At 44.6% G+C, this 18,737-nt stretch overlaps 1 protein-coding gene across 1 annotated transcript in view; it reads right to left on the bottom strand.

Moving 5' to 3' along the window:
* Positions 1 to 18,737, bottom strand: part of LOC311236699 (BDNF/NT-3 growth factors receptor-like) — a gene marked incomplete at both ends in the record, with an annotated part of 53,913 nt that overhangs the window by 6,112 nt on the left and 29,064 nt on the right. The window contains 6 exon segments of the mRNA XM_084324424.1: positions 687 to 927; positions 5,519 to 5,691; positions 6,436 to 6,566; positions 10,653 to 10,835; positions 12,435 to 12,534; positions 12,646 to 12,680. Of these exon segments, the coding sequence (XP_084180550.1) occupies positions 687 to 927; positions 5,519 to 5,691; positions 6,436 to 6,566; positions 10,653 to 10,835; positions 12,435 to 12,534; positions 12,646 to 12,680 (863 nt within the window).

The following is an 18,737-nucleotide window of genomic DNA, read 5'->3' as shown; positions in this document are numbered from 1 at the left end:
GCTGTGGGACGTGTAACACGTGGATCCTGCATGCTATGTCTACCGCTCAACATGAAAAGAATACTATCTTGTGCAAATGAGGTGCAGTGTGTGGCGTTTCTCACTCAGTCGGGGGTTGTGTGCAAGTTTCAGTTCTGTGGCATTCGGTAAGAACAAACTTTACCCGTGGAATAATCACCTCCCCGCTTTTGGAAATGTATCAGTATGCAAAAATAGAGTAATTCCTGTCTATATTTGTGTGGCGAGGTTGGGGTGGAGGGAAGTGAGGCACTAAATCCTTGTTCAGGGAAAAGGAGAAGCCGGCTGCACTGTTGGCCCTTATTACCATGGAAACAGTAATTCTATGCAGATTAATTAATTTGCATTTAAATGGCATTAAAATAGATAAAATACTTCTGGTTAAAACTGCCATTTCTGTTGCTACACCGCTATTTCAGGCCAAAACCATAACATAATTCTAATTGGATATTTGCGACGGTGTGTGTATATTTCCATATTCCTATATTGCTGAGGTTGTGTACAGTGTGTACGTGTATGTGCCTGCATGTACCCTTGTGGAGGAGGGTGTGTGTGTGTGTGTGTGTGTGTGTGTGTGTGTGTGCGTGTGTGTGCGTAGAGAGAGAGAGAGAGAGAGAGAGAGAGAGAGAGAGAGAGAGAGAGAGAGAGAGAGGACACCAGTGACTCACTCTATAGTAGTCTGTGCTGTACACGTCTCTGGACATGCCGAAGTCTCCGATCTTGACCAGCAGGTTCTCTCCCACCAGACAGTTCCTGGTGGCCAGGTCTCTGTGGACAAAGTGCTGGGAGGCCAGGTACACCATGCCGGCGGCGATCTGCTGGGCGATGTGGAGCATCTGGGACTGGGTCAGCTCCGCCAGGATATTGTGCTGCCCGTCTGCCATCAGCACCGCGTCTGGACCGTGGTTCCTGCAACCAGACACACTCCCTCACTCTACCACTGCTGCGGTACTTAACTCATTGGACGCCAGAGGTCGCTGTGGGCGTATGGGCGTTGTGTGCCAGCGCTCTGTTCAATGGGGATAAATGTCGGTGTTTGCAGTGCTAAAACTATATTAAATATTATAGCTATGGATCTAATAACATTGTCGATTGTCAGTGAGTTTCCTCCGGTCAACATGCAAAAAACAGATAATTTTTTCATCCATACATTTTCGTTTTATACCGTGGTGAATATGAATATAGTTTGAGTGATTCTGAGTAATCCCAGGAAAAGACGCCAAACAGCGTTTGACTGCATTTCATTATAAATCGTGCCATTTCTCGCCTGGATCAATAATCAATCTGAAATCAATGCTAGATTATCGGTATTATGTTTCATCATGCATGCAAGAACGGGTGGGGGGGAAGGTAGTTTTTCTATGCTTCGATCGCCACCAACGGGACACAGCCCACACACACACCGCAGACACAAGCTCAGATCGTGGGGGAAAAATTATCAGATCAACGCAAGATTGATAACATAATAGTCCTTACCTTGTCTATGATGTACTGCAAAAAGAATAATCCAATTATCTGATCGGCATTCCAAATACTGATCGCGATCGTGTGTCCAACGTTATCCAGCATTGAACATGAACGGGGGGGCGGGGACCCTCTTTGATGCCATCCCTGAATGTGTTATTTACACACTGAATGAGTTATTTACACTATTTAGACACTGAATGAGTTATTTACACTATTTACTAGAGCTGGGCCGTTAACGGCGTTAACGTGCTGCGTTAACGCGATACTATTATCGCGCGATAATATAATTAACGCATTAATCTAAAAAAATAAAATAAAAAAATGTTACCTTCATTTACCCAGGGTAGGTTCGCTGAGCACAGATGCTCTTTTTCAGGAACGCCCTGCTTCACATTCACACAGTTCCATTCACACCTGGGAGCTGCCCAGTACAACCACAGTTGACACCATTGGCCACTGAGCAACTCCACTGGAGCAGTTGATTTGCATTGGCACCCAACAGGAAAAATATTATAGGCACTATAAGTAGACATCGCTACATAAAACAAGCTGGTCTGCCTGAGTGACTGGTGGAAGAAGGAGAAATAGAGATTGGACTGATTGAGTCAAGCCATGTCACATAGTTCAAGTTTGAAATGCTTCTTTCTGTTTTGCTCCTGAGAGTGTGCTAGATACTGTACTGGTAATATTATTTATTTGTGTTAACTTCTGAATAAAACAACTTATTAAACACAAGTACATCTTATTGAACATTATTTTGATATTTCATTACCAATTATCATAGCAAAACAGCTTTTTCAAACAGTCTGTAATGCATTTTGGAAACGGGAGATGGGCTCATGGTGTAATGGGCCACCTGGCCTGAGAAACATAAGGAGGAAAGAAAAAGTAAGGACTTACTTCTGGTCATTATTTGGGTAGAACACACATATTTTGAATGCCTTCGGCAGTTTATTTTTTATTTTTTTTGAGCCATTTTAATCTAGATTAGATCCAGGATTGCAGATAGATTAATCTAGATTAAAAAAATTAATCTATGCCCACCTCTACTATTTACACACTGACTGTTATTTACACTATTTACATGCTGAATGTGTTATTTACACACTGAATGAGTTATTTACACTATTTACACACTGAATGAGTTATTTACACTATTTACACACTGAATGAGTTATTTACACTATTTACACACTGACTGTTATTTACACTATATTAAATATTATAGCTATGGATCTAATAACATTGTCGATTGTCAGTGAGTTTCCTCCGGTCAACATGCAAAAAACAGATAATTCATCCATACATTTTCGTTTTATACCGTGGTGAATATGAATATAGTTTGAGTGATTCTGAGTAATCCCAGGAAAAGACGCCAAACAGCGTTTGACTGCATTTCATTATAAATCGTGCCATTTCTCGCCTGGATCAATAATCAATCTGAAATCAATGCTAGATTATCGGTATTATGTTTCATCATGCATGCAAGAAAGGGTGGGGGGGAAGGTAGTTTTTCTATGCTTCGATCGCCACCAACGGGACACAGCCCACACACACACCGCAGACACAAGCTCAGATCGCGGGGGAAAAAATTATCAGATCAACGCAAGATTGATAACATATAGTCCTTACCTTGTCTATGATGTACTGCAAAAAGAATAATCCAATTATCTGATCGGCATTCCAAATACTGATCGCGATCGTGTGTCCAACGTTATCCAGCATTGAACATGAACGGGGGGGGCGGGGACCCTCGTTGATGCCATCCCTGAATGTGTTATTTACACACTGAATGAGTTATTTACACTATTTACACACTGAATGAGTTATTTACACTATTTACACACTGACTGTTATTTATTACACTATTTACATGCTGAATGTGTTATTTACACACTGAATGAGTTATTTACACTATTTACACACTGAATGAGTTATTTACACTATTTACACACTGAATGAGTTATTTACACTATTTACACACTGACTGTTATTTACACTATTTACACGCTGAATGTGTTATTTACACTATTTACACACTGAATGAGTTATTTACACTATTTACACACTGAATGTGTTATTTACACTATTTACACGCTGAATGAGTTATTTACACTATTTACACACTGAATGTGTTATTTACACTATTTACACGCTGAATGTGTTATTTACACTATTTACACACTGAATGAGTTATTTACACACTGAATGTGTTATTTACACTGAATGTGTTATTTACACTATTTACACACTGAATGTGTTATTTACACTATTTACACGCTGAATGTGTTATTTACACTATTTACACACTGAATGTGTTATTTACACTATTTACACGCTGAATTAGTTATTTACACACTGAATGTGTTAATTACACGCTGAATGAGTTATTTACACACTGAATGAGTTATTTACATGCTAAATGTGTTATTTACGTGCTGAATGAGTTATTTACACACTGAATTAGTTATTTCCTGAAAGATTATAACCACATCTCTGGTGAGCACTCGATTTAAAGAGGCCATGTGTACAACAAAACATTTACAGATTTGTCATTTAAATCAACTACTTAATTAGTCAATCTCTACAGACAGACAGACAGACAGACAGACCTAGAACTACAGACAGACCTACAGACAGACCTACAGACAGAACTACAGACAGACCTACATACAGACCTACAGACAGACCTACAGACAGAACTACAGACAGACCTACAGACAGAACTACAGACAGACAGACCTACAGACAGACAGACAGACCTACAGACAGACATACAGACAGACAGACCTACAGACAGACAGACAGACCTACAGACAGACAGACCTACAGACAGAACTACAGACAGACAGACCTACAGACAGACAGACCTACAGACAGAACTACAGACAGACCTACAGACAGACAGACCTACAGACAGACAGACCTACAGACAGAACTACATACAGACCTACAGACAGACAGACCTACAGACAGACAGACCTACAGACAGACAGACCTACAGACAGAGCCAAAGACAGACCTACAGACAGACAGACAGACCTACAGACAGAACTACAGACAGACCTACAGACAGAACTACAGACAGACCTACAGACAGACAGACCTACAGACAGAACTACAGACAGACCTACAGACAGACCTACAGACAGACAGACAGACCTACAGACAGACCTACAGACAGACAGACATACAGACCTACAGACAGAACTACAGACAGACCTACAGACAGACAGACCTACAGACAGACATACAGACAGACAGACAGACAGACCTACAGACAGACAGACCTACAGACAGACAGACCTACAGACAGACCTACAGACAGAACTACAGACAGACCTACAGACAGACAGACCTACAGACATACATACAGACCTACAGACAGACAGACCTACAGACAGACAGACAGACATACAGACAGACAGACCTACAGACAGACCTACAGGCAGACAGACCTACAGACAGACAGACCTACAGACAGCTCTACAGACAGACAGACATACATACAGACAGACAGACCTACAGACAGACCTACAGACAGAACTACAGACAGACCTACAGACAGACAGACAGACAGACAGACAGACCTACAGACAGACCTACAGACAGACCTACAGACAGCTCTACAGACAGACCTACAGACAGACAGACCTACAGACAGACAGACCTACAGACAGACAGACCTACAGACAGACTTACAGACAGACAGACAGACATACATACATACAGACAGACAGACCTACAGACAGACCTACAGACAGAACTACAGACAGACCTACAGACAGACAGACAGACAGACAGACCTACAGACAGACAGACCTACAGACAGACAGACCTACAGACAGACAGACAGACAGACCTACAGACAGACAGACCTACAGACAGACAGACAGACCTACAGACAGACAGACCTACAGACAGACAGACCTACAGACAGACAGACAGACAGACCTACAGAGAGGTTCTGCGGCGCTCTGTGATGCAGGTTTCACCTGCGAGGTGGAAAACACAGGGAAACGTCTGTCGTTACCTGAGGAACTTGTTGAGGTCTCCGTGCTTCATGTACTCGAACACCATGATGAGGGGGTCGCTCTCCACGCACACCCCGTAGAAGGTGACGATGTGCTCGTGCTGCAGGTTGGTGAGCAGCTCGGCCTCCCTGTGGAAGTCTGCCCTGCCACTCTCACTGGCCTCCTTCAGAGTCTGGGGACGGGCACGGGGCAGAGACACACACACACACACACATGCACATGCATGATGTACACACAGACACACACACACACAAACATGCATGATGTACACACACACACACACAAACACAAACATGCATGATGTACACACACAAACATGCATGATGTACACACACACACACATGCATGATGTACACGCACACACACACACACACAAACATGCATGATGTACACACACGTGTGCACACACACACACACACACAACCATGCATGATGTACACACACGCATGCATGATGTACACACACACACACAAACATGGATGATGTACATACACGTGCACACACACACACACACACACAAACATGCATGATGTACACACACACAAAACATGGATGATGTACATACACATGCACACACACACAACACATGTATACCACCACACACACACAAACATGCATGATGACACACACACAACACATGTACATAAAACATATACACACACAAACAAAAATGCATGATGTACACACATACACACACAACACACGTACATAAAACATATACACACACATGTACACACACAAACATGGATAATGTACATACACAAGCACACACACACACACACACACACACACACACACACACACACACACACACAAACAGCTGGATTATTTCCAAGACAGACATTGTATTCAATAGAATCAGCTAACTGAACAACAAGTGCTTGATTGCTTGTTTGTTTGAGTGAACAGCTTGCACCTTGACGGCCACGAGGATCTTCTCCTGGTCTGGGGTGAGGTTGTAGCACTCTGCCAGGAACACCTTCCCAAAGGCGCCCTCCCCCAGCTCCCTCTTCAGCACGATGTTGTGTCTTTTGATGTGCTGGACAACTGCAATGTAAAGAGAAACAAATCAAGCACAAGGATTTATACTATACACACTGATTACTTTGTGTGTGTGTGTGTGTGTGTGTGTGATTAAAATGCACCTTGATTTCTGAATGCAAATGTGAGCGTGTGTGTCCGTTTATGGGTCTGCAAGTCCGAGGGGGCCCGGCGGAGCCCGACACCATGGACAGATTGGGTCCGGGCTCGGGCAGATATTTTTTATGCATATGTGACGGATCATATTGGTCTGCGTTGTGTTGATGTTAAATGAGAATGTCCCGAGGGGGAGTCGAACAGGGGGCTCCCGCGTCCGCGGGCGACGACACAGGCCGCTGCACTAAGAAGTGAATTCACTCCTAACTACCGTACCTATGCGTCTGTTAACCCTGTTATGAGGAAGTGAGTTTAACTTACCAGCCCGCACTGCCACAGTCACTCGTCAACACACCTGTTTCCGTGACTGTGGACATACCCACGGGCTTCCCCGTTACACATAGATAGGGTTCGGGTAGGGCTCGGGCTCCTTTTATTTTTTTCTCACTTAATTTGACACACACGCGCATAAGATAGTCGTGCGCACGCACACACACACAGAGAAGAAGACACAATATGTGTACATTATGTGTATGTGGTCTGTGTATGTGTACATAATGTGTATGCAGGGGGGTAGGTTTGATTTGAGGAACACTTAGTCATCATGATCATCTGATTAATATTGTTTTTTTAAAGGTCCCGTGTCTTATAAATGGCCTTTTCCAGTGTTTAGCATAGTTTCCTACATAAAAAATAGGGAAACAAGTCCAGGCACGCACTCCAGGTTTTTCAAATTTATTGCCAGCCTGAAATCATGACGTTTCGGTGTGAACACAGACACACCTTCTTCAGAATGGCTTGCAATTGTTTCCTAGCAATGGGGGTTTATATAAATGGGGTCTGTGTCTCTAATTCTCATTTTGACTCATCAGTCCAGTCTCGAGTTCACGAGATCCTCCCTCACTCAACTAAGCCATTCTGTGATTTGACTGTTTTGCTGACGTGAGTAAGGCACTGGTTGTAGTCACCGCCCACAATCAACAATTCGCTCAACAACAGAGCGAGTGGAATTACTTCCTCAAACGGGTTGACGTGCGCACGGGTGCCGACAGACAGGGTGTAGCTCCAGATTCTGGGCCCCATGAAAGAATGTATTTGTAGGCCCCCAGTGAATGCGAGCGCGCGTAAGCGGAATTTCTTTTGGCCATTTTTTTATTGATGAAAACGCATAATATGGTTTTTACCTATACATTCGGATCAGCAGTTCAGTACCTGCACTGTTGGTGGGTGAGCCTAGTAAAGGATGTCGCATTGCGTTCATCTTCAATGAATGGACCAATGCAATAGTCTACCAAAGCCCCCCCTCTCTCTATATATATCTCACACACACACACACACACACACACACACTTCAGAAACAAACATAGTATCAATGAGAGCATCAATAATACACCTGAGTGATGTCTAGTAAAAAAGAAAAAAAATAAAAATGTTGGCCCCCCTCCCCCAGTGCTGGGCCCTTGGAATCATCCTAAACTACCCCCCCCCCCCCAGCTACGCCCCTGCCGACAGAGACAGCAGAGAACGAGCGAGCGAGAGAGAGAAGGGGAGAGATAGAGAGAGAGAGATAGAGAGATAGAGAGGGATAGAGAGAGAGAGGGAGAGAGAGAGATAGAGAGGGAGAGAGAGAGAGGGACACGAGCATTTACACACAACCTCCAGCACCGTCAAAAACTACTACCCTTTGAAACCTTATTTCACACTGTGTGTTACATTTTATATGATCCGGGCAGAGAATTTGGACCCCGGCAAGTGAAACGCTTCATTCAAGCAACTTGGAACTCGTTCGGCACACTTGAGAGCACACTTGGGAGCAGGGCGAGCGAGAGCCATTGTCCACTTGTGTTTTTTATTTTTTATTTATTTTTTGTTATTATTATTGTTATTATTTTTTCTCTTCTCTTGTAATTTTAATGATGTATATTTTCGGGACCCCCTTTGGCTGTGGGTCTGGTGGCCGTGGGCTCTGACTGGGGGGGGGGCGTGGTTGGGGGGTCTCTGCGGGTTGAAGCATTAAAGTGGCGTGGTGCTTTGACCCGTGGGGGCGCCGGACTCCGGGTCCTTCGGGGTTGGGGTTCGCAGCTGCCGGGCCTGGGGATGGAGGGGGCTCAGGAAGCCTTATACTTTGTGACAGCTTATTTGAACTAGATATGTAGGCAAATGTATATTCTGTCTAATTTATTGTCTGATCATTTTGGTTAGTTTATGTTTTGGATGTCTTTTACGTATTATTGTTATTATTGTGTTGTGAGTTGTGATGTTTCATGTTTGAAAAATGGAAAATAAAAAAATTTGATCAAAAAAAAAAAATGACCCCCCCCCTTTGATGCCTTCATGATGAAACAATACCTATTATATACCTTTGATTTTGAAATAATATCGTGTCCAGGCGAGCAACGTGAACGACTTTCGCAAAATGCACATATTGCGCCATAACTTAGCTTCCAGGAATTAGCCCGGATCACTCTGAAACTATACAATATTCACCACGGGATAACATGCGAACGTATACATGAAAAAATTTACTATTTTTTACATGTTGGACGAGAGATAGTGACTGTTTAATGAGCCATAGTATTGTCTCCATAGCTATAATATAAAATAGATATAGCTCTGCAAACATCGTGACGCACAGTGAAAATGCCTTTTAGAAAATCTTTTAGCGTGGCCCATTGACTACAGGATGAGGATAATAGCTGGCGCTGAATGAGTACTATTCCTCACTTACAAAATTTTAAATGGGCTCGCACCGCTCTCTATCTATCCAATCTCATCTCACGATACTCGCCTGCTCGTGCTCTGCGCTCACAAAATGCGGGGCTTCTATCGATTCCTAGGGTTAAAAAGAAATCCGCTGGCCACAGAGCCTTTGTCTACCGCGCTCCCTACCTGTGGAATAAATTGCCCGCCGTAGTAAGGGGCGCCTGATCTGTCGAAGCTTTTAAATCCTCACTTAAGACCCATGTTTTCTCTCTCTCCTTTAACCTACCCTGATGTCACCTGGTCGGGGACTGACCCTTAGTTTAATCTGTCTAGTTTAGTTAAGATGTCTGTTATCTGCAGAAAAGCAGACATGGGAGATTTTTTAACCCCTGTCCCTGTCTCTATATATCGATATAGACATTCCAGTGACCTTCTACCTCATACTGGACATGAGCACCACCGGTCCCTTGGATCAGCTTCATACCGCCTTCTGTCTGACCTGCAGCGTCGAACCATACCTGCTCTGGCTCGACCTATTCTGAGTGGTTCTCCTGCCCCCCCGGGGCAAATGTCCCTGAGCCATCGTCTTGTATCTCATCCTGTATACCAACGCTTGCAGTAGTTCTTAGTTCTATTTACTACTTAATTTCACAATTCTCTTATATACTTTGATTCTATTGTCACCATGTATGCATATATATGCTTATTACATGTATTTATTCCTCCAATTCCGCCCACTACAAACACAGGGACTCTCTAAACCCCTGTCCCCATCTCCCTATCTCTCTGAGTGGTTGTCTCATAGTGTTGGTCAAGGTGGTGGATGTCTCGGGGTGATGGCCAAGATTTCAGTGACTGTTCTACCCCCACATTGGTTATGTGCACCATTGAGGTCATGGATCAGCTTCATACCGTCTTCTGTCTTAAACTTTATTATCAGAGAACAACAACATATTATGTGTGTGTGTGTCTGTGTGTGTCTGTGTGTGTGCGTGCGTGCGTGTGTGTGTGTGTGATATAAATTCAGACTTGCTGTGCTCTCAAAAATGCGAAAACTATCTGGGGTCTGTAGGGAGTGTCTCCGAGCATCGTCCGTAGGCTAACCGTCCATTATCCCATAGTATTTCCCTATTTATAGATTTCAGAGCAGAGGAGTCGTCCAAAGTCACGCCGGCTATCACCGTGCAGCAGGATGTCGACTCGGCACTCGGTGTCCGGCAGCGACCCCGGCCATGGATTTATCAGAAAAGGAGTGGGTTACCAGACGGGCTGCTGAGCGAGGCGGTAACTCACATGTGTCGGATTTCAGCATGCTGTTGCGGAAGTACTGCGGGTTCTCGATGACAGGGATCTTTGTCATGCCGATGATCACGGCGTCCGGACCCATCTCCGAGGACGACGGAGTGTTGTTGCCGTTGGAGACGTGATGGAGAGGGCTGGCGGAGTCGTCGTCGTTGCTGATGACCGAGGAGGAGCCTGGGGGGGGGGCGGGGGGGGGGGGGGGGGGGGGGGGGGGGGGTCAAGGAGGAGGTGGAGATGGGAGAGAAGTGAATAGAGAGAGGAGAGAAGCAGGTGGAGGAGAAAAGAGATGAGGAGGTTAAGGGAAGGTAGAGCAGCAGTCAGCTAACACCACGAGAGGGAAGAGTGGTGATGACACAGGTACACACGTGTGCAAGGAAACTATAAAAGAAGGAAGGGTCATTACATCACTGTGTAGCGCGCGAACGCACATTGGTGCCAAGTGTGGAAACTTTCAGTTCGGCAGGCATTGAGTTGAATGGGATCAGCCATCTCCTCATTTATGACCTGTCACAGGTTATTACCTCAGATTAGAATTAACGGCAATTTATAATTTAGTTGGCTTTGTCTATCAGACACGATTAGTAGGAAAACATTTCTCAATTTCACCTTCAGTTTCCCATGGCTTGTTAGCATGATTAGCATGCCTCATTGAAACCACGGAACAGAGCTAGTTGCTAACTTACCGCTAGTAGTACCCAGTGATTTAAACAAGCAATGCTAATGATGCTAACATATCTTATTAGGGAAACTTAAGGGCAAATGTATAAACTTTTCCCCATAAAGTGTTTGGTGGGGGGATTTATTTGATCATAGTATCCCTGATGCTCCCATATTGTTGTCATCAACAAGTTAATAAAGGTCTTTGAGGTTCAGATTATGCATTCTAGCATGCCTCTATACCCCTAAAGCCACCTTGATCGTACAAATATGATAATTATCGTACAACTAGCTACATTGTACCAGCCATATACGTCATATGAAATTCAGGTAAAACTAGGCATTGTAGATCAAATATGACTCAGGATTCAGCAATATCATATCAAACTTACCACAACAACTGTCAGAAACAAAATATTTCTAAAGGTTCAACTGTAGGTAGAAAACAAAGTTCACTAGCAAGCCACCATTTTGTACACACGTGTTTTTCACATGCACACACGTCCTCCATCAAGGATGTGCATTGCAATGAGATTTTTCGTTTACATTACATAAAGACGGAAGTCCAAACAACTCGTTTAAAGATACAGTTTCTGAATACAGGCTGGGTGCAAAATCTGGGTGTCTTATTTCACAGTTTGAGTGTTAGTAATAGTAGGTCAATCAGAGACCAAATGTATGCTATACTGTACAAGCACTGGAAATTTGAGTTTTTCACAATATGGGACCTTTAAGATGGCCCAATGCAAAATAAAATAAAAGGAAATTCAACTTAAATTATATATTTTCAAGTAACCTTTTTGTTGAGTCAGTTAAAAAGGAGTGATGTCAGCTTGATATTTAATATTCACTCTCTCCAGTTAGATGATTGAACTAATAAAAACCCAACGCAAAAGACTACTTGAAAATATAAGTTGAGATAAACGTATGATTTATTTTTACAGTGTAGGGATTCTATTGACCATATTCGCACGTCAAACATTTTGCTCTTATCTCGTGCTCAGGTTGAGATTCCTTTCCAAGGGAACCTGATCAATGACGTAAGAGCAAAATGGCCACTGTGCGACTATGGTCAATTGAGCCTGGAGTCTTATCATTAAAAGAGGCACAGTTCACCTTTTATACCAAACTTGGAGTTTCTTCCATATCTCAGAATGAATGCCAGCAGAACACAGCCGGTCGCTGCGACGGCAGCGATGCCCACCACCACGTACACCTAATGGAGGAAGGAGAAACAGTGGAGTGAAACACACATCCAACATCAATAATGCATGGCATCTTTTAAATGATAATCACTGAGTTAACTCGTGGTGGCAGGAGCACTTACCGCTACGCTGTCTTCCAGGGGAGGGTTTGGTGAGTCTGGGAAAACACATCAATACATCAGTCCACCATTTGATGTCAAATGACAACACTGTCAGCAGAAAATAATAAACTTGTTTGTTTGATTGTTTTCTAGCACCGTGGCATAGAAGTGAGATGCTTTTCTTTTCTTTTATTTTCTTTGCAGACAGGACTATCAGACTAAAATGAATTTACCCCAAAAAAACATGGCAAACAGAGCATACCAATGGCCGAAGAGCAAAACCTCCTATCTGCATTATTTTCTGATTGGCGGATTTCACTTTGGATGATGAGAACAAGTAGTCCATGAGCCAGATCACTGATCACAATCGAAAAGGTGGGCAAATTCTTGTTACTATTTTCTTCTTCCTATATATGTAAACATTATTTATTGGCATGATAACCATTGCAGACTGGCTGCTTAGTGATGGCAATCATGCATTGAATATTTGGACCCCTATATCGGAAATGTGAGAACTGTGTATGGTACCTGTTTGGTACTATGGGGTTTGTTGACTACTTGTTGACTACTCAGGCTGCCTAAATCAATCCAATATGTTCAACCTCTTAGCATGCAACGTCCCACATATGGGACATTTTTCTGACTTTTTGCAACCGGCACTTTGGCGTTAGTGTGCATATTTTGTAATACAATATATATATCGAATTGAAGGCTTATTTGTTGCCTGTCGATAGCGACAAAATCAGACAAAATCTGTTCAGCGGTTCTCGAGTTACATGCCTGTATTTGAGGCTTGTGCAAAGTACACGGTATTGCGCAAAATACCACTCCCGACTTTTGGCGCAGTAGTTCCGTCAATCTAGATCCAATCTCAAAAATGATTGTGGATCGTTGTAGCCAATGAGTGTGGCTTACCAATGAAACACCACGTGGGGATGTATGAATCAGGGATCTAGGTGACTAACTAAATTCTTTAACAGGAAGAGAAAAACAGCCAAATGAATTGAAGTCTATGAGAAAACTGAGTTTTTCTTTGTACACAGTTTACCAAAATCACTCCTAGTCACTCATTTCTAAATGGATCTTTATGAAATTTGGATATGTACTACATACGGCTTCGGGCTATGGCTCCGTCTGGATTTGTAAGCTATATCACCTTCTGGGGAAATACTACCTCTGGACTACTAACTACTACAGAAAAACTTGAGTAACAAGTTTTTCTACAACTCAAGTTCAGACCTATGTTACTCTATTACGTTAGCACTAAAAGTGAATTTTATTTCTGGAATCAGAAACTTCAGAATGTCATCTTTCAAAAGAGACCAGGCTCATGCATGTGCTATTAGTATAAAGTATGTTGTTTTGGTTTGCAAAAAAGTATGCAGTCCTCAAGTTCACGTTAAAGAATTGACACTTTTCTGCCCGTTTGATAAGCGGATAAATTATATTCATTGCATTCATTCATTTATTTTGCATTTATTTTAAATTTGTTGGACCTTATTGTGTTCTTGTTTTGTTCTTGACTTATTGTTATGTTTCTTCTTGACTTGTTTAAAGAAGACGTGTCCGGCCCATGGGGACATTAACGTGTGTTGTCGGGCCTTACAAATAAATGTGATTTGATTTGATTTGATTTGATATGATATATAAGATATATGGGATCCAGGAGATGGCGCCACAGGAGACGATCTTCCTCGCCAGCAATGGACTCTGCTGAACTATATACGAACTGGGGTCGGTCACTTTAAATCATCAATGAAGAAGTGGGGCCTGGTAGACAGTGCTGCATGCAAGTGTGGAGACCCTGACAAGACTGTTGAGCATATCATGACCATCTTCCCCCTCTACAGACCACCCTCAGAAGCCAGCCTGTTGAATCTAGAGGGTGTATGTATGGTTGTAACTAACTGTAACTGTCCTCTACTACTCCCATGACTGCATATATATCTGTGTCCACTGGAGGGCGCTATAGGCGGAGCTTCTACTGTCTACGCCAGGTTGGGAGTATATAAGTCTTGGTTCCCTCCTACTTTTTCTTCTTCCCACACATGCCTCTCCCGGAGAGGAGAACACATGAGCTGTTGTGGTATGAGTCAATGTGAATGAATAAACCGCTGCCAGCAGAGCAAGGCCACAGATGGAAACCATGCCTCTTGTACATATTATTGTCGCCCCATAGCCATTTCTGTTAACAGGTTATGGGCCCAGATCTTGCAGGGGCGAAATAATAAGGGTAGCTAGCTTAGCTGACGTGTAGGCCAGAGTAGCACCGGGAGTACCGCGTGGCTAGCGTACTAGGCCAACGAAGCTTAAGCTACACCTACCACCAACCACCAAGAAAGAGGATGGCGACCAAGGGAAGAAGCAAATGGCCCTCATTCAATGGGAAAGCGGAGGGATATGAGCTCTGGGAAGAGCGCATGCTATGTTGCATGCACGGCGCGGGACTCAAGGCGGTGATCTTGGCGGCCCCCACGGGACCACGGACGGCGGAGGAACAAGCCCAAGACGACAAGCTTAATGCGGACGCATACTGTGAGTTGGCACCGCTGCTCGACGATACAAGCTTGGGGCTAATATTCTGCGACACGAAGGACAAAGGCCGAGAAAGCCTGGGAGTGTTGAGGGAGCATTACATCGGACAAGGAAGGCCCAGAGTAGTGTCCCTCTACGTAACGTTAACGGCCCTGAAGAAGGGGCACACAGAGACGATGACAGAATACATCATCCGAGCTGAGCAGATCATGACGGCGCTCAAGAGTGCAGGAGAGGCACCCGGTGTGGGGTTAATGATGGCAATGGTGATAAGAGGACTACCGGAGTTGTACAGGCCGTTCACGCTACTGGTTACCCACGGTTCAACGGACATGACATTGGGGCAGTTCAAAGCCAAGCTGCGCAACTTTGAGGCCTCATAGGATATCCACCCAGATGCCACGGAAGCGGGGGGGATAGCACTGAAAGCCAGAGTGACACCAAGGGAGAAGGCCAGGCCGGAGCTGACGTGTTGGAGATGCGGAGAGAATGGGCATCGGAGGGATAACTGCAACAAGACGGTCTGGTGCAACTTCTGCAGATCATCGGGGCACACAGACAAAGAGTGCCGAAAGAAACTAGACCAGAGCGCCCGATATGCACATGGGCAAGATGTCGGCCAGAGACAAGGCGGCGCCTATGGACAAGATGGCGGCGACGGACGAGGTCGCGGCCACGAACAAGATGGCGGCAATGGACGAGATCGCGGCTATGGTCAAGATGACGGACGAAATGACGACTACAGACAAGATGGCGGCAACGGTGATCGTGAGGCGAGTCGAGATGACGCCCGGAGAGCGGCAGGACGAGAGGACTTCGTTTTCGGGGCGCAGACTACGGGCGTCGCCCGGCCAACGCACCACCAGCAGTTCCCGAGGAGGGGACTGATCGTGGACACAGGTGCGTCGTCCCACATCATCAACGACAGGAATAGTTTTAAGAACTTTGATAAATCCTTCGAGCCGGAGGGACACAGCATGAAGCTGGTGGACGGGAAACGCACCTACGGGTTGGCGCAGGGGAGAGGAGACGCACAGGTATGCCTTATAGACATTAAGGGGTGCCGGTGTACAGTGGCGTTAAAGGACGCTCTATATATACCCTCATTCCCACAAGAACTATTCTCAGTAAAATCCGCTACTGCTAACGGTGCCGAAGTGTTCTTCAGTGAAGGTAAAGATGTTCTTGTAGAAAAAGATGGTACACGGTTTAACATTGACGTATATGGAAGAATGTATTACCTACAAACGGAGTGTGATAATAATGATAAATGTAATGTGACTGTTAGTCATGACATCCAGACGTGGCATGAAATTATGGGTCATTGTAACCACAAGGATTTACTAAAGCTGCAAGCAGTGACAGACGGTATGCACTTTGCCGCCCAAGCACGAGTTAACTCGTGATTCGATTCCACCCATTGAGGACCAGAGCCACGAGTTAACTCGTGGCAAGTTGTTATTGTTTTATTCCATATTTATAACGCTATTAACGTCCACGATCGACTTGCAGGACCTACCCACATATTTGATTTTCGAAACATGCAATACCGGCCAGATCCGCTTAGGGGCGCCATCGCCCCACTGCAGTATCATTGAGGGCGATTGAAAAAAAAATCTTTTCACTGTCTGTGGGCGTTTCATATGAGCCTCGGTTCCAAACGAAGACCCTCCATCTTTGATCCCATTACCGAACGCATATTTCAGCCTGGAATAATGGGATTTATGATTAGCCAATGGACATAACGATCTACCAGATTCCGATGACTAATGACGAAATGCTGCCGGCGATCACATGGCCTGACGGTAGGATACTATTCCCCCAAATTACAGCTGGATTGGACATTGTTTTAAAACGTAACGTGATCGATCAGTGAAAATGGCTACTTGAACACACACTGTATTGCTAATCAATAATACTGATCGGCGTCCCCCGCCGCCCCCATTTCATCCATAGATGCTCTGTAATAGTCCGGATGCTACGCAGTTTGTTTTATTTCATTCGTATATATACAGCAGAAATGGCGTTTGATATAACGTGACTAGCCTTTAGCCTATTATCTAGCTCCCCAGAAAAAAACCGAGGCGAAAACTGCGATAAACCTTATATTCACGGCGCTATAAAATGACAACCAACCGATGGATTTTTATTTTCTTTAAGCCATTATGAAGGCACGGTTTATGCACTCAAGTGACAATGAGAATGGACAGATAGCAATACTATAAATTATATATATAGCTGTTAGAAAGTACATCGGTTTGTAAACAAACCTCTGTCCTCTCGCCTATAAATCGGCGCTACATGCTGGTCGTCAATGTGTTAAGGGTGAAAAGCATAGACCTGACAAAGAATGTGAAGTTTGCATAAGGGGGAAGTTTACTCAAACAAGGAACAGGGACCCCACAGAGAAGGTAAAGAGACCACTGGAGCTAGTTAACACCGACCTAGCCGGTCCAGTAAGGAACGAGTCCATAGGTGGCTTTAACTGTACAGTCCTTTACAGATGTGGGTACAGGCGTAGTGTTCGTCTATTTCCTTAAAGCAAAGAGTGATACACTCCAAGCCATGGAGAAGTTCCTTGCCGATGTCGCCCCCTATGGGGACGTAAAATGTTTGAGGTCAGACAACGGGACCGAGTTTACAAACAGAGAGTTCCAATCACTGTTGAGAAAAAAATACAGGATCAGACACGAGACATCATGTCCCTACTCCCCACATCAGAACGGGGTTGAAATGGCCAGGTGTAAGCTAGAGACGATAGTAACATACCGAAGAGCCTGTGGCATTATGCGGTACAAGAAGCCGCCTACACCAGAAACAGGTGTTTTAATAAACATACGGGCACCACCCCATATACAGCAATGACAGGGAAAAGATGTAATCTAGCCAGAATGCACAAATTCGGATCAGTGTGCTATGCTTACCAGCAGGACAGAGGCAAGCTTGAGTCCAGATGTGAAAAAGGACTCTTTGTAGGACACGACAGAGGGAGCCCCGCACTCCTAGTCTACTATCCCGGTAAAGGGAAGGTGCAAAAGCACAGACTAGTGAAATTTGTCACCAAGACAACGTGCAAAATCGAGACACAGACAGAGGAGCCATGGCTAGACTCCGGGGTAAGGTATGGAGGGACAGAGACACCACAGCCTAGTGTACTGAGCACAGGCGTGCAGGCAGACATCCAGACACCCCCAGAGGGCGATGACGAGGAGCACCCGAGGGTGACGTCAAGTGCCCCATGCAGTGGGAGATATCCCTCAATGGAACACAAACCCCCAAGATATCTGAAAGATTATGCCCGGAGAGGTAGTGACGAGGATGACAGTACACTTGCCAGTATTGATTACTGCTACCGAGCGGTGTGTGGCATGCCTCAGTCCTTTAAGGAAGCCATAGTGTCCCCAGAGTCGAGTAAGTGGGAGAGAGCGATGGACGAGGAGATGAGGTCCTTAGAGGACAACCACACCTTTACCCTCACCAAATTGCCAGAGGGCAGACAGACAGTGGGAGGGAAGTGGGTGTACTCAATCAAGGAAGGGATCGAAGGCCACGAAAAGTACAAAGCGAGATTCGTAGCT

The sequence above is a fragment of the Notolepis coatsorum genome (genome assembly GCF_963971535.1).
Source record: "Notolepis coatsorum genome assembly, chromosome: 11".
NCBI classification, from domain to species: Eukaryota; Metazoa; Chordata; class Actinopteri; order Aulopiformes; family Paralepididae; genus Notolepis; species Notolepis coatsorum.
The sequence above is the reverse complement of the archived record's forward strand: the minus strand, read 5'-3'. Positions and strand labels throughout refer to the sequence as shown.